Below are 18,812 nucleotides of genomic sequence, written 5' to 3' on the forward strand. Positions count from 1 at the left end.
ATGGGGGAAATGCCAACTTTTGTAACTCGTGTAAACTCTAGTTAATTCTTAATACCCTCGTAGTATACCATATGCCGCCATGAACTCATGAAGCCTTCCCTTCCGGCACGCATGCACTAGGATTTCCATCACAGCCCCCTTTCTGTCCAAGGACATCAGCTTGCGCCCCAACTGTAGATATGAACTTGTCAGACTAAACCCATGGCAGTTGTTGTATGCTAAACCTTGCAGTGCTGGTAAATCATCAACGAGAAACGCACTATGCTCTAACTTATAGTCGTCCGCAGCGAATCCATCGATCTGGATTGTTGTGTGATGTTTGCTGCCTATATTCTACTACCACCTACTTTGGAGTTCTCATATTAAGCATCATCCCGCTTTGGGGTCCGGGAATGTCACGGTTGAGCCAATGCTTCTCCGCCGTGCAGGATGACCTGATCACGATATTCATATATCGAACATACCGAGTAAGTACCTATCGGACTGCTTTCGAGCGAATCGAGAATCTCGATCAATGGAACCTATTTTTGGTAGGATGGTTATCGAGAAACTAGAAAAGAAGCTTTCACGCAACAGATAAAACAGCTTTATGAATTAATTTGGATTTTATTAGTCTTCAGAAAAAATACCTCAAACGAGTAAACAAAGAAAGGGGGTTTTCCGCCATCCGATGTTAAATCACAGAATAAATGGGATTTGATAGAAAACCCCGGTAACAATGAAAAATATTGAAGGAAACATTATAACAAACTTCAAAGGCATATATATGTTTAGTTAGAATATACCAGTTGGCGACGATACAATGATGGCAGAAGTGAGAAGGGGAAGGGGGTAAGCACACTGGAGAAAGTAGATCAATGGAGTGATTCCACTACTTAGACGAGGCTGTAGGGTGCAAGATGGAATTTCAGGCACCGTTTTTCTGTGTATAATCTGAAAAATATTGTAAGCAATTGAAAAGGAAGGAAAATTATATGTCAAGGTGAAACAAAACCTAGGAAAAATCAGCAGTCGCGACAAAAAGGAAGGACATACAGTCAAAGTGACATCAACAACTGTGGTGCGAAATATCACATGTCATGTTCTCACACGCCTGTACGTTGTTTCAAAGGTGATTAAGATTGTTTTGCTGACAGAGTAAAGTGATGGCGGATTGGCGGCAACGTACTACACAGGATTACCAACCATGGCTTTCGGGTGCGAAGCTGTGGCAGCTAGCTAGAATCGGATGCAGCGAGTACGTGCTTGGTCTCGCCTCTGCTTGGTCCATTTCTGTTGTGTGACACACACAACTAGCTTATCCTTCTTGGTCGAGCCTCCGACTAGTGATGGAGCGTACACACAGCTTTTCATGCACCTGCCCACGCGCAATGCTGGTTGCACAAATATGCAAGTGATAATTTCTTGCTACTCCTGGCTTCAGCTTTGGCTTTAGCAACCCGGTGCGTGGATGCCTGCTTGGTCTGCATTTATGTTTCGGAGGCAGCTCCCTGGGCAACAAGAATTCTTCACTTCCAGCATATGACAGTTATTTTTTTTCCAAATGGAGGTCGAGAACACGGCTTCTATATCGAAAAGCATACCACATTTATTAAATTTTATTTAAAAAAAAGGTTCAGGAACATCCGTCAAAACACCCGAAGCCATTGCGCAACACCTACAAATCCAATAATGGGGGAGAACATTTCATTAGGAGCTTGTGCCCTAAAAACACAAAGAACACCCAACTAGCTAGGTTCCAGGGGCATCACTGAATCATTCTATGGTATTTTTAAATGATGTTTTGTTTGTCATGCCACGATAACTGAGTTCATTTTAACTCCGTAATTTGACTGAATCGAAATTCAGACAAAAAGAAAATTACATCTTCATGGTCCTATGAATTTGCGGAGAAGACCCCTAGAGAAAATAAGAAAAAAGTAATTAAGTTTTGCTCTTCTTCTTCTACCATATTGTGCAAACAGGGCCTTATTCTCTACCACCCTCGATCAAGCGAATGTGTGAACGCCTATTGGTTTAAATTTCAGTTCAGAACTTTCCATTTCAGTTCAGAGGCAGCTCACAGTACATGGGCACGTGTGTTCATCCCCTCACTAATTTAATTGTCAATCAAGCGGTGTCATTGGATTTTAGTTGTAACCTATAACTAGCACGGATTTTAAGATCACCCCAACAACGAAAATTATTTTTCTCAGTTGCAAACCATGTTGCAACTAGTAAAATCTAAGTTACAACCTCGTGTGCAACTGAAAAAAAAATCTTGGAGAATACTTATTTCTAGTGTGCAAGTAAGCAAAAGCCAGCCTTGTGTTTAATTATTTCTTGTGCACTAGAACATGATAAATGCATGCCAACATTTAACTTGGTAGAAAAAAAAATACACATGGGTATGCAATTACAGGGTATGCCATTGCACATAAATTAGACATAAAATTGGATGACAGAGAATTAAATTAGTTCTAAATCAGCTGAAAAACCAGCCGCGTCCATAGAACAAAGTCTGTATTCCACCTATTTTTTCACTTGACTCATATTCCTTCTTCCCAAACTTTACTTGGCTCACTAAACCCCTTAAATTATTGAGTAAATTCCATTTTTTACTCCTTAGTTTCACATTTTTTACATCAATTCCCCCATTTAACAATTTTTCATCCATATTACCCTATTTAACAAAAGTTTTGTCAGTTTTTACCCTTTTTAAAAATCAGAGAGCCAATCTAAAGAGTTTCTTTTCTAAATGTTTGAGTGAAGCGTTTGGCCGATGGCATGCAACATCGCTCAGTTTCCGCGCCCAAGTAAGCAAGATTGTTAGACGTACGTACATACTACTTTGAGGCAGCAATTGATGACTGGCAGGGGAACTCATCGAGGTGATTGCTGGCTATCTCAGAGCCAAACTAAGTGAATTCCTTTTCTTGGCCGATGGAAAGCTGCTGGTTGTATTAAAATCTCATAGCTAGCAAGCAATGCACAGGTGATGCTGAGAATTGATTAGCCACGTACACCCAACCATGTGTGCTTCTTCTAGTTTCTTGTGAGGCAATAAGATTATATTACATGAGTTGTACACGTGATTATACTTTCACGGCACAATCAAGGCGCATGTTACTCAGTGATATAATCTAGCTCACCTCACACACACATTGGTGTCTTCATTATTTACAGCAAAATGGTGATTATGTACTCCGTACAGGTTGAGGCTTTCTTTGGTCACGGGAAAAATACTCAAGGAAAAGTGTCGACTGACCCACATGAAAAATCATTTGAAAAATCTTATAGAGGGTGAAAATTGACAAAACTTTTGTTAAATGGGGTAATACAGATGAAAAACTATTAAATGGGGTAGTTAGTGTCAAAAAAATCAAACTAAGGGGTAAAAACTGGAATTTACTCTAAATTATAACCAAGTATTCGTTTAACCGTCTTAACCCAAGATTTTTATCGAACTCGTTGAAGCGGGTAAGGGTGGACTATTATTCATAGTTTAGGGTAGTCTAGTGATCCAAGCAAAGTTTTCTTTGGGGGGGGAGGGAGGATGAGCCAAGTGAAAAGTTAAGGGGGGGGGGGGGGGGGGGCGGGGGGGATATGAGCCAAGTGATAACATTGAGTTTTTTGTTCTTACAAAAATGCTGACATATAATGCACCCGTGGCATAACCTTAATATTACGATGTTGTAATACGATGTGTCATCACGAAGTCTCGATTTCTAGGGCGCTCCTGTGTGAACCAATAGCACTCCATGATTCGTAAATGTACGAAAAACCTTTTAATTTTGTGTGGAGAAAAGTAAAATGTACAAGAGGAAAACAAAGAGGAACTGAGGAAGATGAGAAAATGATATATATAGCTCAACACATTAGAACTCGAGATTCTTAGCACTGTAATTAATTTCCGGGTTGTGGTCGCCACCATAGCTACTGCCCGCATAGCTAAAAATCATAGCCCAAAATCAAAGCAAGAGAAAGATGAGAAAATGATAGCTAGCTCAACACGTTACAAGAAGTCAGATGAGGACGAGGACGAGAATCAAACAGCGAATGTCTGGAAGTCTGGATACGCATGTAGCTAGGAACATATTCGTGAGAAGGTCAAGCAGCTACAGGCCGGCCGAAGATCCAGAGGAGGGGGATGACGAAGAGGAAACCGTCGCCGGTGATGACGTGGAACATGTACTGCATGTCGCGAAAGTCGCCCGCGACGCAGGACCCGCCGGTGGCTGCCAGGACCCTGGGGACGACCTCCAGGAAGTGGGCGAGCGTGAACAGACAGAGCAGGTTGGCGAAGCCGGCGAGCCAACACCTGAGGGTGGACGGCGGCGTGATGACGAGCGCCGCGGCGGCCGCGCCCGCCTGCGCTATGGCGCTCCGCAGCAGCAGGCCAGCGTAGTAGCGCAGGTCCATGGTCTCCGCGGCAGTCGTCACGCACTTGGACGGTACCTGCGCGCATGCAGGCGATCATCGGCAACCGTTATTAGTCGGCATTCGATTGCCAACAAGGAGGAAGAGGAGGAGGAGGTAGATTTGTTACGTAGGGAAAGTCGGCGGGCCTGAGCGTGGAGGCGAAGATGGCGAAGGCAGCAGCGGCCGCGGCGATGACGAGCTGTGCCCGGGCCAGCGCGCCCCGGCACACGTACGGCTGCCACCAGCGACCAGCCGGACGTCCGGCGGCGGCGGCGCCACCAGCAGCAGCTGGAGGAGCGACGACAGCAGCAGCAGCAGGAGGAGGATGCATTCTTGTTCCTTGCTGCCTTTCTTCCCTCTTGCTCGATTACTTTGCGTTTTCTTTCCTCCGTGTATACTACGCTGTGCGTCGCAACGATGCCGGGCTCTCGATATAAATAGCCTCCTCCAGAACCAAAGGCTCTCTTGATTTGCTTACGAGTGGCTGGTGTGGTGGGTGGAGTAAAACGCTACGCTGTGGCCTGTGGGTCGCAACGATCCTTACCTCTGTTATGCAAGTGACAGTGACGCTAGCTCTTGCAGCAAGCTGTGGTGCTGGGAGCGCCATGTGACGCCGGCCGGCCGGCCGGTGCGAGTCGTCTAAAAGCTTAGACACCATTTTGTTTCAGTTCCCTCGCGGGAATACACAGCTAGCAGCCCGGTTCTTCATCGATCTATTTAACTTTCAGTACTACGTACTGCCCATTCATCGTGAAGTCTTTCACGCGTGTGAGAGTGATCGAGCAAGCGTCGCAACGCGCCAACGCACTCGCAGTGAGAATCGTTGCTCAAATTTGCAATTGATGATAGTTAAAAGTGTGGGAACAGTGGCTGGCTGCAGGCCGGGCGGTAAAGCGTGGTGTGATGTTGCTACTCCTGGCTAGCTTCGGAGGCTGTGGCTTCCGCTTGCTCTCCCTTTTTGTTCGGATGCAGCTGGCAGTGTACACGGCCATGTATATCTTTTTCCTCCAAAGAATGAACTCGTGTCGTGTATCAGTTGTTTCTGGAGGACTAGTGTGAATAGAGGTTCATCGATTACTTATTACACGGAGTGAAAACCAATATCAGCGTCCAAATAAAAGGTAGTGTGCATCATTCTTTTCTGGAAAGAAAATATGCCAACTTAATTGTAAATTCTGGTTAATACTTGATACACTACACAGTATGCCATATGCCAGCATGCACTGTTGGTTTTGGTGTAACGATGCGTACCCTTTCGTCCCATCGGTTGCATGTTATATAGAGTAGGAAAAACCCCCTACGTGGCAGTACATGAGATATACGTGTATAGTCGGAGTACTACTCCGTACATATACACGTACCATATTACATACGCTAACATCCCCCCTTAATCTAAAGCGTGGGAGATTTAGATTACGCTTAAACTCATCTAAGCTTTTTGCAGGAAGTGCCTTAGTGAACCCATCAGCTATTTGGTCCTTGGTGGAGATAAACTTGATAGCAAGATGGTTGTGTGCAACACGTTCACGAACAAAGTGATAATTTATCTCAATGTGCTTTGTGCGGGCATGAAAAAAAGGATTTACCGATAGGTATGTAGCGTCCAGATTATCGCACCATAGACAAGGCTTCTCTCGAAGGCGTACCCCAAGTTCACGAAGAAGAGCTTCCACCCATATTAATTCTGTAGCAGCAATTGCCAACGCTTTGTATTCAACTTCAGTGCTAGAACGAAACACAGAATCTTGCTTCCGAGAAATCCAAGAGACCAAATTTGGACCAATGAAAATAGCAAAACCTCCAGTGGAGCGTTGATCCTCAATACATCCTTCCCAATCGGTATCTGAAAAGGCACTAAAAAGTGTAGAAGAAGATTTTCTGAAGGTAATACCGAGCTGATGTGTATTTTTAACATAACGAAGTATGCGTTTAACTGCAGTCCAATGAGCAGTAGTGGGAGCATGAAGATATTGACAGGCCTTGTTTACCGAAAAAGACAGGTCTGGACGGGTAAGAGTGAGGTAATACAGAGCACCAACAATGCTTTGATACTGAGAATTGTCCTCGGGACCAAGAAGAGTACCTTCATGTAATGATAATGGCTCAGATGGAGACAGGGGTGTAGGCGCCGGCTTGCAATCAAGCATGCCAACTTTGGCAAGAAGATCATGTGCATATTTTGCTTGTGTGAGAAGAAGACTATCAGCAGTCCGTTGGACTTCAATACTAAGAAACAAGTGAAGAGCACCCAAATCTTTGATAGAAAAGTGAGCATTGAGATCCTGAAGCAAGACTGAGATAGCACAATCAGAGGAGCTTGTCACAATAATATCATCCACAATAAATTAGAACAAAGATAGTAACACCAGACTTGTTGTAGAGGAATAATGAGGTATCAGCCTTGGAGGGGATAAAACCAAAATCCTGGAGTTTGGCACTCAGCCGAGAATACCACACTCGAGGAGCTTGCTTGAGTCTATAGAGAGCTTTATTGAGTCTGCAAACATGATGTGGAGCATCAGGATGTTCAAAACCAGGTGGTTGCTTTATGTAGACTTTCTCTTCCAGAACACCATGAAGAAATGCGTTCTTGACATCTAGCTGCCGAAGACTCCAACCACGGGAGACAGCAATAGACAGAACAACTGGACTGAAGGTGTCTTCATAGTCAATGCCATACCTTTTCTTAAAACCTTTTGTAACAAGACGTGCTTTGTAATGATCAATTGTACCATCAGCACGACGCTTGATACGATAAACCCGCTTGCAATCTATCAGATTTTTATTTGTGCTGGAAGGAACAAGATTCCATGTCTTATTTTCCATGAGTGCATTATATTCTTCTTGCATCGCATCACGCCAATGAGGATCACTGAGAGCTGCAGGTAAAGTCCGAGGTTCTCCTGTAGAGGCAAGCATGCCATAGCGAACAGTGTCGTCGGTGTATTTTTCGGTTGTCGAATACCTTGTTGGAGACGTGTACGAGATCGAGGAGGGGCAACAGCAGCAGCCGGCTACGCTGCCGAGGCTCCAGCAGGGGCGCTTCTAGCTGCACTCGTGGGCGTATGAGGCGAGGAAGGCGAGGCGCCACTGCCACGCGCATGGGAGGACAGCGACGTGGCGGGGCTGGGCTGCTCCAGCACCACCGAATCCTCCTCGGGAGCTGGCAACACGATGCGGGAGCCCAGTGATGGTGACTGAAAGGACGAGATGTCGCCTAGAGGGGGTGAATAGGCGTTTAAAAACTCTTACGGATTTGGCTTGTAAGAATGCGAAATTTAACTACTGTTTAGTTTACAAGCACAACCCCTAAATATGCTAGGCTCAACTAATTGCAACAACAACAACAACAACTAGAGCTAAGCAAGATAGGCACAATATATATATATGAACAACAAGTGATAGCAAGATATAATAAGTACTTCAAGCTCGATGGCTATCACAAAGGAAAGTAAGCTCGGGTATAGAAATAACCGAGGCACGCGGAGACGAAGATGTATTCCCGTGTTCCCTTCCTTTGCAAAAGGTACGTCACGTTTGGAGAGGTGGAGGTCCCACGAAGGATTTCCCAACGCCACGAAGGCTCACCTTCTTCTCCGAGCCAAACCCACGAAGGATAATGGCCCTTTCCTTATGGTTAGCTTTTCCTCCACTCCGGAGATGGCAAGCTCCACAACCAATTCACGAGCTCCACGAAGGAGAAGTTTGGGCCTCTTCACAATCTTCCTTGAAGAGATCATCGGAGCACCAACCGCCAAGCCAACTAGGAGGTCTCCCTCCAAGAGTAACAAGCTCACGGTCTCTCACTCGAAATAATCGTGGTGGAGAGCTCAACATTGTGCAAGAATGCAAAGCAAGAACACCAAAGGTGTTCAAATCCTCCACACTCAAATCCCACCCAAGCAACAAATGCTAGGATGAGATTAGAGAGGAAGAACAATGGAGAAAACTAACAAATGACTCCAAGATCTAGATCGCAAGAGTTCCCTTCACTTAGAGGAGGAATGGATTGGATGAGGTTGTAGATCTAGATCTCCTCTTTCAAATCCCCCAAGAATATGCAAGAATCATAGAAGGGAATTGAGAGGAAGCAAGCTCAAGAAGATCAACAATGATGGTGAAAAACGTGCCTAAGAACACTAAGACCAATGGGAAAGAAGGCCCCATTTATAGCCCCTCCAAAATATGACCGTTTGGGCCAAATTCGAGCCCTGAACCTGGTAGTACCGGAATTATCGGTAGCCAACCCAGTAGGCCGGGCCAGCTACCGGGCTGCCCGGTAGCAGCACTCGGCGTACCGAGTCACATACCGAAAACGCGATAACTTTTTCATCCGGACTCCGATTTCGATGATGTTGGGCTCGTTGGAATCACGAGAACGAGCTCTACAACATTATGCATAGAAACATCATAGTCCATATATTGAGTAATACAGATAATATAAAAGGTTTTGCCTATATATAAAACATCAAACCAGTAAAACCTCCAACCATGAAAACGCAATAGAAGATGCATACGAATTCCATTTTCGATGAACTTGAGCTTGTTGTAAAGCTAGCAACACGCTCAAGAACCTCACATAGAGAAACACCAAGAAGCAACAAGATTTATGGAATGCAAAGCATGCAAAGGGTTGAGCTCCCTAAGACGATGTGATCAAGTTACCCAACCGAAAGCCCCTCTTGATAGTGCGGCTATGTATCCTATAACCCGGTATCCCAAAAACCACTTTGAGACCGGTAAAAGGGAAACTTAGCAAGGCCATATCTTTGCCTTGCGCATCCCGTTTGATTTTGATGGTAAGTCTTCAAGCTTCACTCAAGCCGGAATGCCTCACTTGATCATTGTTGCTTCGTGAAGACTCACAAATGCTCCTTCATACACCATGATGGGAAAGCTCCATTGATGCACATCTTCACATGTCCATTATCACCAAATGGATGGAAAACTTCAAGCATATGATCCTCTTGAGTTGCTCAACTCTAACTTGCCCAACTCAACCTTGAGGACGATCACCACTTGACGCCATCCTCTCATGGGCTATATGAGATCTCACTTTTGATGCATGCCCATAGAAAGATACCTAACCCACATAGAAAACACAAGAAAACATATATGATGGGTTAGTTCATAAAGCATAATTGACAAGGCTTACCATACCACATGGCTTCACGTGGCACATTCTTCATGTTTCATGTGTTGACCAAACTTGAATCTATTCTTCACTCTTTGTATTGGTCAACCTTGTATCTTCTCATGTTTTATCATATTATCTTGAGGTGTATAAAGAACTCTTCATTAGGTTGCATGCTCTAATCTTAGTCAACCATGGCTCAACTCATGAGCCTATCATGACACCGACTTAGAGCCATATCTTGAGTTCTTCACTTGGAATCAAGCACTCAAGATCTTGATCATTCATTGCTTAACACATAAGCTAGAGCATGGCTAATATTGAGTTCCACATAAGAACTCCATCTTCATTTCTTCTTCTTGATCATATCACATATATATCTTCAAATCGATGATCTTGATGCCAATACACAAGGTATATACTTATCTTCATGGCATACATACTTGAATCCGACACATGGAATACAAGTAGTACCTATGGAATATTCCTTCATATAAACTAAATGAAAACATTAATCCATAGAGGTTGTCACTTAATTACCAAAACCACACATATAGGCAATATACCCTTACAATCTCATGCTTACAGTCCATAGGGGTTGTCACTTAATTACCAAATGGGAGAAAGCATACGAAAGGTTTATGCTTAAGTAAATAAGGCCTGGAAACATCATGCTTTAAGTTAACATTTTCCTTGAATTTTCAGTTGTCACTAATAGTAATACAGAAATCATAACTAAGGATCTCCTGCACTAAAAGGACCGCAGGAAGAGCCTGCAAAATAACCAAAACAAGTGTTGTACCTGCAGTAAGAAAAAGTAATATAATTTAGAATCACTACTGCAGACAATGAAGCATCATTACCTAACCGACTGAACCATCCCAGTTATATGTGTCACCAATTCCAGATACATGTAGAAAGCCTTAGAAAAGCTAGAATCACTATTGCAGACAATGAAAAAATCAAGGCAGAAACTGTGTTCCTTGCTCCAAGTGCGTCACCAGATCAGCAGACTGATCTGCAAAGCAGATGAAGAACCCTAGGTGAAACACCTGGTCACAACTGACTGCAAAAAGAGGAACTGAGCGAATAACCTACCATCAAAAGAGAGAGAAGATGTGGAGGAGGAAGTTCAAGGACAGGAGGGGGCTAGTGGCGCAACCAATCTTCGTCCAACGAATCCCCCATGCCCGTATTACATGTAGCAGCCCCAGCAGGCCACGGCCAGCCCAGGAGGCTGTAGCAGCAGCCCCAGACCACCACACCACCAGGGAGACCAGGGGGTGGCCAAGTACGATGTGGTCGACGTGGGGATCAAGGAGGTGGTCGCCGGCGTCGATGTAGTGGAGCAGGAGCTCGGGGTGATCGAGAAGGAGGTGCAGAGGCTAGGGTTCGTGGGCGCCCGCGTAGGAGCACGGTCAGAGAGGGGGAGGAGAGATGGGGCGGCAGGGGAGGGAATCCAGATGCGTATGGGTAGGGGATCTCTTGGGATCTCTCGAGGTAGAGATAGTCAAAGCGGTTAGATCTATCTATTATATACTAAAAGCAAAATACAGAGATTTTAAATAGTGACTCGAGGTTAATCCACATCATCTTAATTATTTCAACTGTTAGATCTAAAATTAGTGGTTGTGATTTAATGATAGATTATTATTTACGTAACAGTGTAAGTCCAGTTGACACGATGTATTAACAGCTCAGGTTGATTAATAAAAAAAAGGAGTCTGATCTAATCCGGTAGATGGTGGCGTGTACGAAAAAGACTCTTCCGCCTATATTCACGTCTTACGTGGAGAGAAGCTCTCCAAAAAGATCTAAAAAAATACGTCTTGAATTCTTCACGTCTGTAGGCTAAACATCTAAACTGAAAACTGTATCTTCAGGAATTATACATGAACGTTTGTGGCTTCGTTACAAGTTAGCATATATAGTACAAAACAAGTTAATAGCACATATTTTATACATGAGGCAGTATATAAAAAATCAAATTATGCTATATACTAAAAGAAAAATGAGAGAGTTTTTTTAGGCATCAGCTTAATACACGTATGCTTAAAAAATATAAGCCGACAATTTTAATCTTAACATTTGAGATTAAAAGATAAAAGTGTTAGTATAACAATATACATGTACAAAATAGACATATGACACGTAAAGACCGTATATGTACATGCCACACCACCTAAATAATATTGGCTATTAATTAAATCTAAAAAGAAATTGTCTCAAATATGTCACGAATATACAACTTACAGTTATAACACGTCACCTAGGAGTCTCAACCTTTTGTCACGTTGAGAACATGTATATACTTGGGAAACAAATCCACAGAATTGATCAACATATATACGGGTCACGCCATGTGTGCCGTGCAGCAGCTTCTAACCATGGCCGTGCAGCTACCAGTGGCAAGACTGGCAATAATCTGGGTCTCCATGACAACCTGGCAAGATGCACTGTACGAACGTCGCCTCGAGCTCGCACTATGTCCTGGGCTTGAGTTTTCCCCTTGGTGGCGGCCGCGTCCAAGACCTCAATCTCTCCCAGCTCCCGAAACTCCTGTCGTCACCGGGATCATCAAACAATAAATCACCGCCGCCTCCACTACTATGTCCTGGGCTTGAGCTTTTCCCTTGGCGGCGGCCACGCCCAGAACCTCGATCTGTCCCAGCTCTCGAAGTTCATGTCGTCGCCGGGATCATCAAAAACGAAATCACCGCCGCCTCTACTAAGCTACTTCCCATGACACTGCTCATCGTGCCCGTCGAGGTTCTCCTCCTGGTGGTTGGCGGTCTTCGGAGTGATCTATGTGTGGCGGCGCATGCGGCAGTTCGTCAAGGAGGAAGAAAAAACTAAGGTCTCCTGTGGATGCTGCGGCAGCTGCGCCCCGACGATGTACGATGACCCCAGTTTTAGCAAGTTTGGCGTCATCAATATCCTCACTTCTGCTAATCTTCCTCCTCCGAACCAATTGAGTGCCTCATTTAAAGGTCGTGTTGCCTATTTCGACCATGGCGGAGAACCTGCGGCGGCAAAAATGTGCGTCTCCATGAATGTACCGTCTCCGTCTTGGCTTGTATGGAACTCTGACACTAAGAATCGTCAACATCCTCGCTAACCTTGCTCGATGCCACCTGGCTCTCTCCTCGAGATGAACCCGTTGGTGCATCATTTAAAGATACTCCAAGATGTTGTATGGTGTCGGACTGCTGGGGACGGGGAACGATTCAGAATCTTACTTGACACTCAGAAGTCTCAAGCCCACGTTGAGATCCCTGTAGGATTCAAACATGCAACGTACTGCTGGCGCTACGGCCCGGCAATTACCGGAGATGCACGGCAGAAATAGATTAAGGAGTATTGCATGATCATCTTCGAAGAGAGCAACACACATCAGGGTGGAGATTTCAGGTACACACGAATCATACATCAATGATCAATCTTATTGTTAATACCATAATACCAAAAGAAAGTGACTGTTTATCATACGTGTGAACGCATGTGATTCCGGCATGAATTCATGGATTTTAATTAAGTTATATTTTGTTCGCCAGTTCAGATTACAACGTTGTTTTTTAAAGATGAGATTACAACGTTGCTGCCGGCACACCGATGAAACTCATGAATGACCACGCTCACGCCCCGTACCAGAATCCCACTGAGAACACTTCGGTATTTAGGTATTGTTTTCTTCTAAGATTCAGCTAATTAATGGCAAACAAATCATGTGGTACTGGTACATATGTGTGGCCCTTTCTTGCTCCTTCATTTTTTCCCAAGCATTAGCGGGCTGGGAAGGCAGTAGTAAGGGAGTAGTAAGAATGGATTATTGTTCTCTTCTAACTAGCAAGACACACCATTAATTAGTGGTCAAGCTGAAAGCTACTGTTATGTTGTTCTAAGTAGCTAACAGGTACAAATATTCTCATATTTATAGTTTATGTCTCTATTCCTGGGAGATATGTACATTATTGATTATTCACATATATTCCATACATAAATCAATGTTCAAAAGGAAAAAAAAATTTAACTCCACAATAGCTAATCAGAGAGTATAAATTTGAATGGATTTCTCAAAACTATACTTTCTTACTTAATATCATAACATCATATATTTGTGAATGATCACAACTTCATCTTTTATGTATTCAACGGCACACTAGGATATAATATTATATTCTGGAAATTTTGGCAAAAAAGGATCCAAACTTTTATCACTTTTAGTGGTCTAAGATAGCATGCAGATCATTCTTCAACGAATCTACAATCATATTAGTCTTAGCAACATCCTCATATACAAAATAGTAAAGTCTGATTTTTTTAAAATGTAAACATGTCTAAAGTACCATGTATATCAAATTGTAAGATGCAAATAAAAATATTCATGTGTACCAATTTCACTACAATAAAGAGGATGCCCTCGCAATTGCGAGGGCCACTGTGCTAGTTAAAAAAAAAAGGCACAATCACCCAGGACATCAAATAAAAACGTGGCAGCCCACCGAATAAAAACCCACCTCTGTACACCCCACAGTAGCTACCGGCACCGATCAAAACTAATAAAAGGAGAGCAGTCTAGGAACCGGTTACCGGTTACCTCTGCACCTAGGGGAAAAAAACAAAAATAGATAAGTTCACTGAAGATAAAGGAAAAGGCTAGAGTACGCAACCACGTGTCTCACAGCCATTGGAGATAAATAGACCGTAAACAGTTCCTGGACCAAGGTTAGAGTCCAAAATCAACCACCCTTTACATAGGGTATAATATACAAAACCGGGCTGTAGAGCTTTACGTTTAAACCATGAAGTCTTCATTTTCAGTGCACTCTTTTGTCAGCCAATAGTGCGCCATGACGCATAAATCTACAAAACCTCTAAAAAGAATTTAAACTGCATATAGGATGAAAACTAAGAGAAGAATGAGATAGCTCAATAAATTAGAAATCGAGATTCCTAACACTGTAATTTATGTCCTTGACGTGGAACGCAACAGGAGTGCGAATTAGACAGAGAAGGGCTTCCAGCCATGATTACCAAAGCTGGAATGATGGAGCTGTGATACCACGTGCTGTTGCCAAACGTACCAAACCTGAAGAACAGCAAGTACATGACAAAGAAACACAAGTGAAAGGAGCCAGACTCGATGTGCAACATTTCAGCATTTTCTGTTCCTCTCATCTTACAAAGCTTAACCGAAAGTCGTCCACGACTATAACCAGACCATGATTGAATTACAGGCACTGCCGTCCCAACATGCCCCTCAACGCCATACTACAACGTCACCATGATCCGTTTTGATGGTGCCATCCATGGCTAGATATCATCAGAGACCTATTGATCTATTCTACAGAAGGAGAAAAAAATGCATAATCCAACGCTCACTTGGTTTTATTCCTAGCTGAAACTGCTCGACAGTGAAAACTATCGAAACTGAAATTCTGAACCACAACAACAACTAGTTTCTGGAAACACATGCAATAGGTAGCTAGCTACTGGCCGAGGATAGAGATAGCGAAATTGAGCATGTAGGCGACGACGGAGTATACGGTGAGCACCACCGTGCGTAGGTTGTCTGTGAGGCAGAGCACGCCGGTGGCGCCGAGGGCCCCGAGGACGACATGTGTGAGGTGGCCGAGCGTGACAAGCCCGAGCACGCTGGTGATGTAGGCAAGGAAGTGGCCGGCCGGGGACGGCGGCACGACGACGAGCGCCGCTGTGGCCGCGCCCGCCTGCGCCGTGGCGCATAGCAGGAGCAGGCAAGCGCGGTAGCGCAGCTCCTTGATTTCCCTCGCCGAAGTACTGCACTGGGGCGGCAGCTGCGCGCGGGCACGAAAATCATTAGTCTCGGTTGCCAAAAATTAGGAGGGGAATAAGAAGGGAGAGGAGGAGAAATAGTTAGTACGTCGGGAAAGGTGGCGGGCTCGAGCGTGAAGGCGAAGAAGGCGAAGGCAGCAGCGGCCGCGGCCATGCCGATCAGCACTCGAGTCAGCACGCCCGGACGTCCAGCGGCGCCACCAGCAGCAGCAGGAGGAGGAGGGTGCATTGTCGTTCCTTTCTGCCCTTTCTTCCCTCTTGATCGATTGCTCTGTGTTTCTTTCCTCCGTGTATACTAGGCTGTGCGTCGCAACGATCCCCAGCTCTGATATAAATAGCTCATCCAGACTAAAGACTCTCTTTACTTGCTTACGAGTGGCCGTGTGTGGACAGCTTGAGCAGTCTCAGACGCTGCAGGTGTGGTGGGTAGAGTAAAGCGAGTGAAACATACGTAGCAACACGAAGGCTAGGCATTTCTTTCCCTTGTGTGCCTCTCCCTAGCCTTCTTGGTCTTACACAAATATGGAAGTGACTCTTACAGCTAGCCTTGGATGCAAGTAAAGAGTAGTAGGGTCGATCGCTCGCTGTGGAAAGTGCTGACCGGGAGGGCCATGTGACGCCGGCCGGCCGGTGCGAGTCGTCGGCTAGCTAAGCTACCCTTGGTCCATCATATTTCCCTCGCGGGTATACTCAGCTAGCTGGCCGGTTCAACATCGATCTATTTACATACCACTCTCCATTCTTGGCCGAGTCGTCAGAGTGCGACGCAACGCACACACGCAGCGATGATGGAACACTAGTGGAAAACAGGGCTTCCGTGGGAGCCTTTTGTCGCGGGCGCGCCTGCACCCGCGACAAATGGCCTGGCCACGTCGCCCCGAAACCATGTGGAGCGCGCGGAGGCTTTTGTCGCGGCCTTTTGTCGCGGGCCGTATTACGACCCGCGACAAAAGGGGTAGGAGCGACGTGGCCACCCCATTTTTCGCGGGGCGTAATACGGCCCGCGACAAAATGTCCCCCCCTATATATATATATATAGAAGCAGCCAGCCACCCCCCACCTCATTTTTTCCTTGGTGGTGAAGGTGGAGGTGTATGCTAGCTCATTTTTTCTACATGTGCACAAGAGGTGTTTGATGGAATGCTTGTGAGAGGGATGCCACTTGGTTTTATTTGATAAGATTTCTCCTCTTTTTGATCCAAAAAGGTTAGCAACTATTTTCTCGACTATATATATATGCATAGTCCGTACAATATTAATTTTAGCAAGGTGATTGCATCTGATACATATATAATTGTGCTTATGATGCAGATGAGTCATCCATGGATGTACGGTAACCGATGTGCTCCCGCTTTCAGAGAGGGCGTGAATTCTTTCCTGCTTGTGGCCGAGGCCAACAAGTCGAAGCAAGGTTTTATGTGCTGTCCATGTCTAAAATGTAAGAACGAGAAGGATTACTCTTGCTCAAGAGATATTAAGAGCCACCTGCTTCGGTTTGGGTTCATGTCCAGTTATAATGTTTGGACCAAGCACGGAGAAGAAGGGGTTATGATGGAAGACGGCGATGAGGAAGAAGATAATGATGAGAAGTATTATCGATCTATGTTCTCTGAATGCTTTGATACCGCAATGGACGACAATGAAGAAGAAGGAGGTGAAGAACAGTCATCTGATGATCCTGTTGATGATGATCTTCGTCGGGCCATTTCTGATGCAAGAAGAGACTGTGACACGGATAAGTAGAGGTTGCAGTTCGACAAGATGTTAGAGGACCACCACAAATTGTTGTACCCAGGTTGTGAAGATGGGCATAGAAAGCTGGGTAGCATATTGGAATTGCTGAAATGGAAGGCAGAGGTCGGTGTGACTGACTCGGGATTTGAGAAATTGATGATAATATTAAAGAAGCTGTTTCCAAGAAATAATGAATTGCCCGTCAAGACATATGAAGCAAAGAAGCTTGTCTGCCCTCTAGGATTAGATGTGCAGAAGATACATGCATGCATTAATGATCGTATCCTCTACCGCGGTGAGAAGTACGAGAATTTGAATAAATGCCCGATATGTGGTGCATTGCGGTATAAGATCGTAAAAGATGACCCTGGTGATGTTGAGGGAAGCAGCCACCCAGGAAGAGGGTTCCTGCGAAGGTGATGTGGTATGCTCCAATAATACCACGGTTGAAACGTTTGTTCAGAAACAAAGAGCATGCCAAGTTGTTGCGATGGCACATGGAAGAACGTAAGAAAGACGCGATGTTGATGCAACCCGATGATGGTCTGCAGTGGAGAAACATCGGGAGAGAGTTTCCGGATTTTGCAGGTGAGGCAAGGAACTTATACTTTGGTCTAATTACAGATGGCATGAATCCTTTTGGGTAGCAGAGCTGCGATCCACGGACCTGGCCCGTGACTCTATGTATCTACAACCTTCCTCCTTGGTTGTGCATGAAGCGGAAGTTCATTATGATGCCAGTGCTTATCCAAGGCCCAAAGCAACCGGGCAACGACATTGATGTGTACCTAAGGCCATTAGTCGATGAACTTTTGGAGTTGTGGGCCAAACCAGGTGTACGTGTGTGGGATGAGCACACGGAGCAAGAATTTAACCTACGAGCGTTGCTATTCGTAACCATCAATGATTGGCCTGCTCTCAGTAACATTTCGGGACAGACAGACAAAGGATACAATGCATGCACACACTGTTTAGATGAGACTGAAAGTAATATTTGGGAAAAAGCAGAAAAGTTGTGTACCCGTTCAATCGTCGTTTCCTTCCGCGCAAGCATCCCTTAAGGAAAAAAGGCAAGCATTTCGATGGCGAGGCAGACCGCCGTCCGAAGCCTGTCCCCCGTAGTGGTGCTGATATATTTGACATGGTCAAGGATTTAAATGTTATCTTTGGAAAGGGTCCAGGCAGTCGACCTGTTCCGAAAGACGATGACGGACACGCGCCCATGTGGAAGAAGAAATCTATTTTCTGGGAGCTAGAATATTGGAAAGTCCTGGAAGTCCGCTCTGCAATCGACGTGATGCACCTGACCAAGAATCTTTGTGTGAATATTCTAGGTTTTCTGGGCGTGTATGGAAAGACAAAAGATACACCAGAAGCACGGGAGGACCAGGAACTTCATAAAGGACGAAACGGCAATCATCCAGGGCAGTTTGTAGGGCCTGCCAGCTACGCTCTTACCAAACAAGAGAAGGAGATCTTTTTTGAAGCCCTATTCAGTATCAAGGTTCCGTCTGGTTTCTCGTCGAATATAAAGGGGATAGTAAATATGAAGGAGAAAAAATTCCAGAACCTGAAGTCCCATGACTGTCACGTGCTTATGACACAATTGCTTCCGATTGCATTGAGGGGACTTCTACCAGAAAATGTTCGACTAGCCATTGTGAAGATATGTGCATTCCTGAACGCAATTTCTCAGAAGGTAATGGATCCAGAAACTTTGTCAGGATTA

General features: G+C 44.8%; 2 protein-coding genes across 2 annotated transcripts; both read right to left on the bottom strand.

The window, feature by feature from the left end:
* Positions 1–3,819: 3,819 nt before the first annotated feature.
* On the bottom strand, positions 3,820–4,954 carry LOC139829773 (uncharacterized). Its single transcript, XM_051343012.2, has 2 exons — positions 4,529–4,954; positions 3,820–4,437 (listed from the first exon to the last, which is right to left on the bottom strand). The coding sequence occupies exons 1-2, from the start codon at positions 4,730–4,732 to the stop codon at positions 4,090–4,092; spliced, it is 552 nt and encodes a 183-aa protein (XP_051198972.1). The 5' UTR covers positions 4,733–4,954; the 3' UTR covers positions 3,820–4,089.
* Positions 4,955–14,679: 9,725 nt separating this feature from the next.
* LOC127317575 (uncharacterized) lies at positions 14,680–15,757 on the bottom strand. The gene is made up of 2 exons (XM_051348143.2): positions 15,438–15,757; positions 14,680–15,351 (listed from the first exon to the last, which is right to left on the bottom strand). Exons 1-2 carry the CDS (start codon positions 15,576–15,578, stop codon positions 15,025–15,027), a joined length of 468 nt encoding a protein of 155 aa, XP_051204103.1. The 5' UTR covers positions 15,579–15,757; the 3' UTR covers positions 14,680–15,024.
* Positions 15,758–18,812: the final 3,055 nt, after the last annotated feature.

The sequence above is a fragment of the Lolium perenne genome, chromosome 7 (genome assembly GCF_019359855.2).
Source record: "Lolium perenne isolate Kyuss_39 chromosome 7, Kyuss_2.0, whole genome shotgun sequence".
NCBI classification, from domain to species: domain Eukaryota; kingdom Viridiplantae; phylum Streptophyta; class Magnoliopsida; order Poales; family Poaceae; genus Lolium; species Lolium perenne.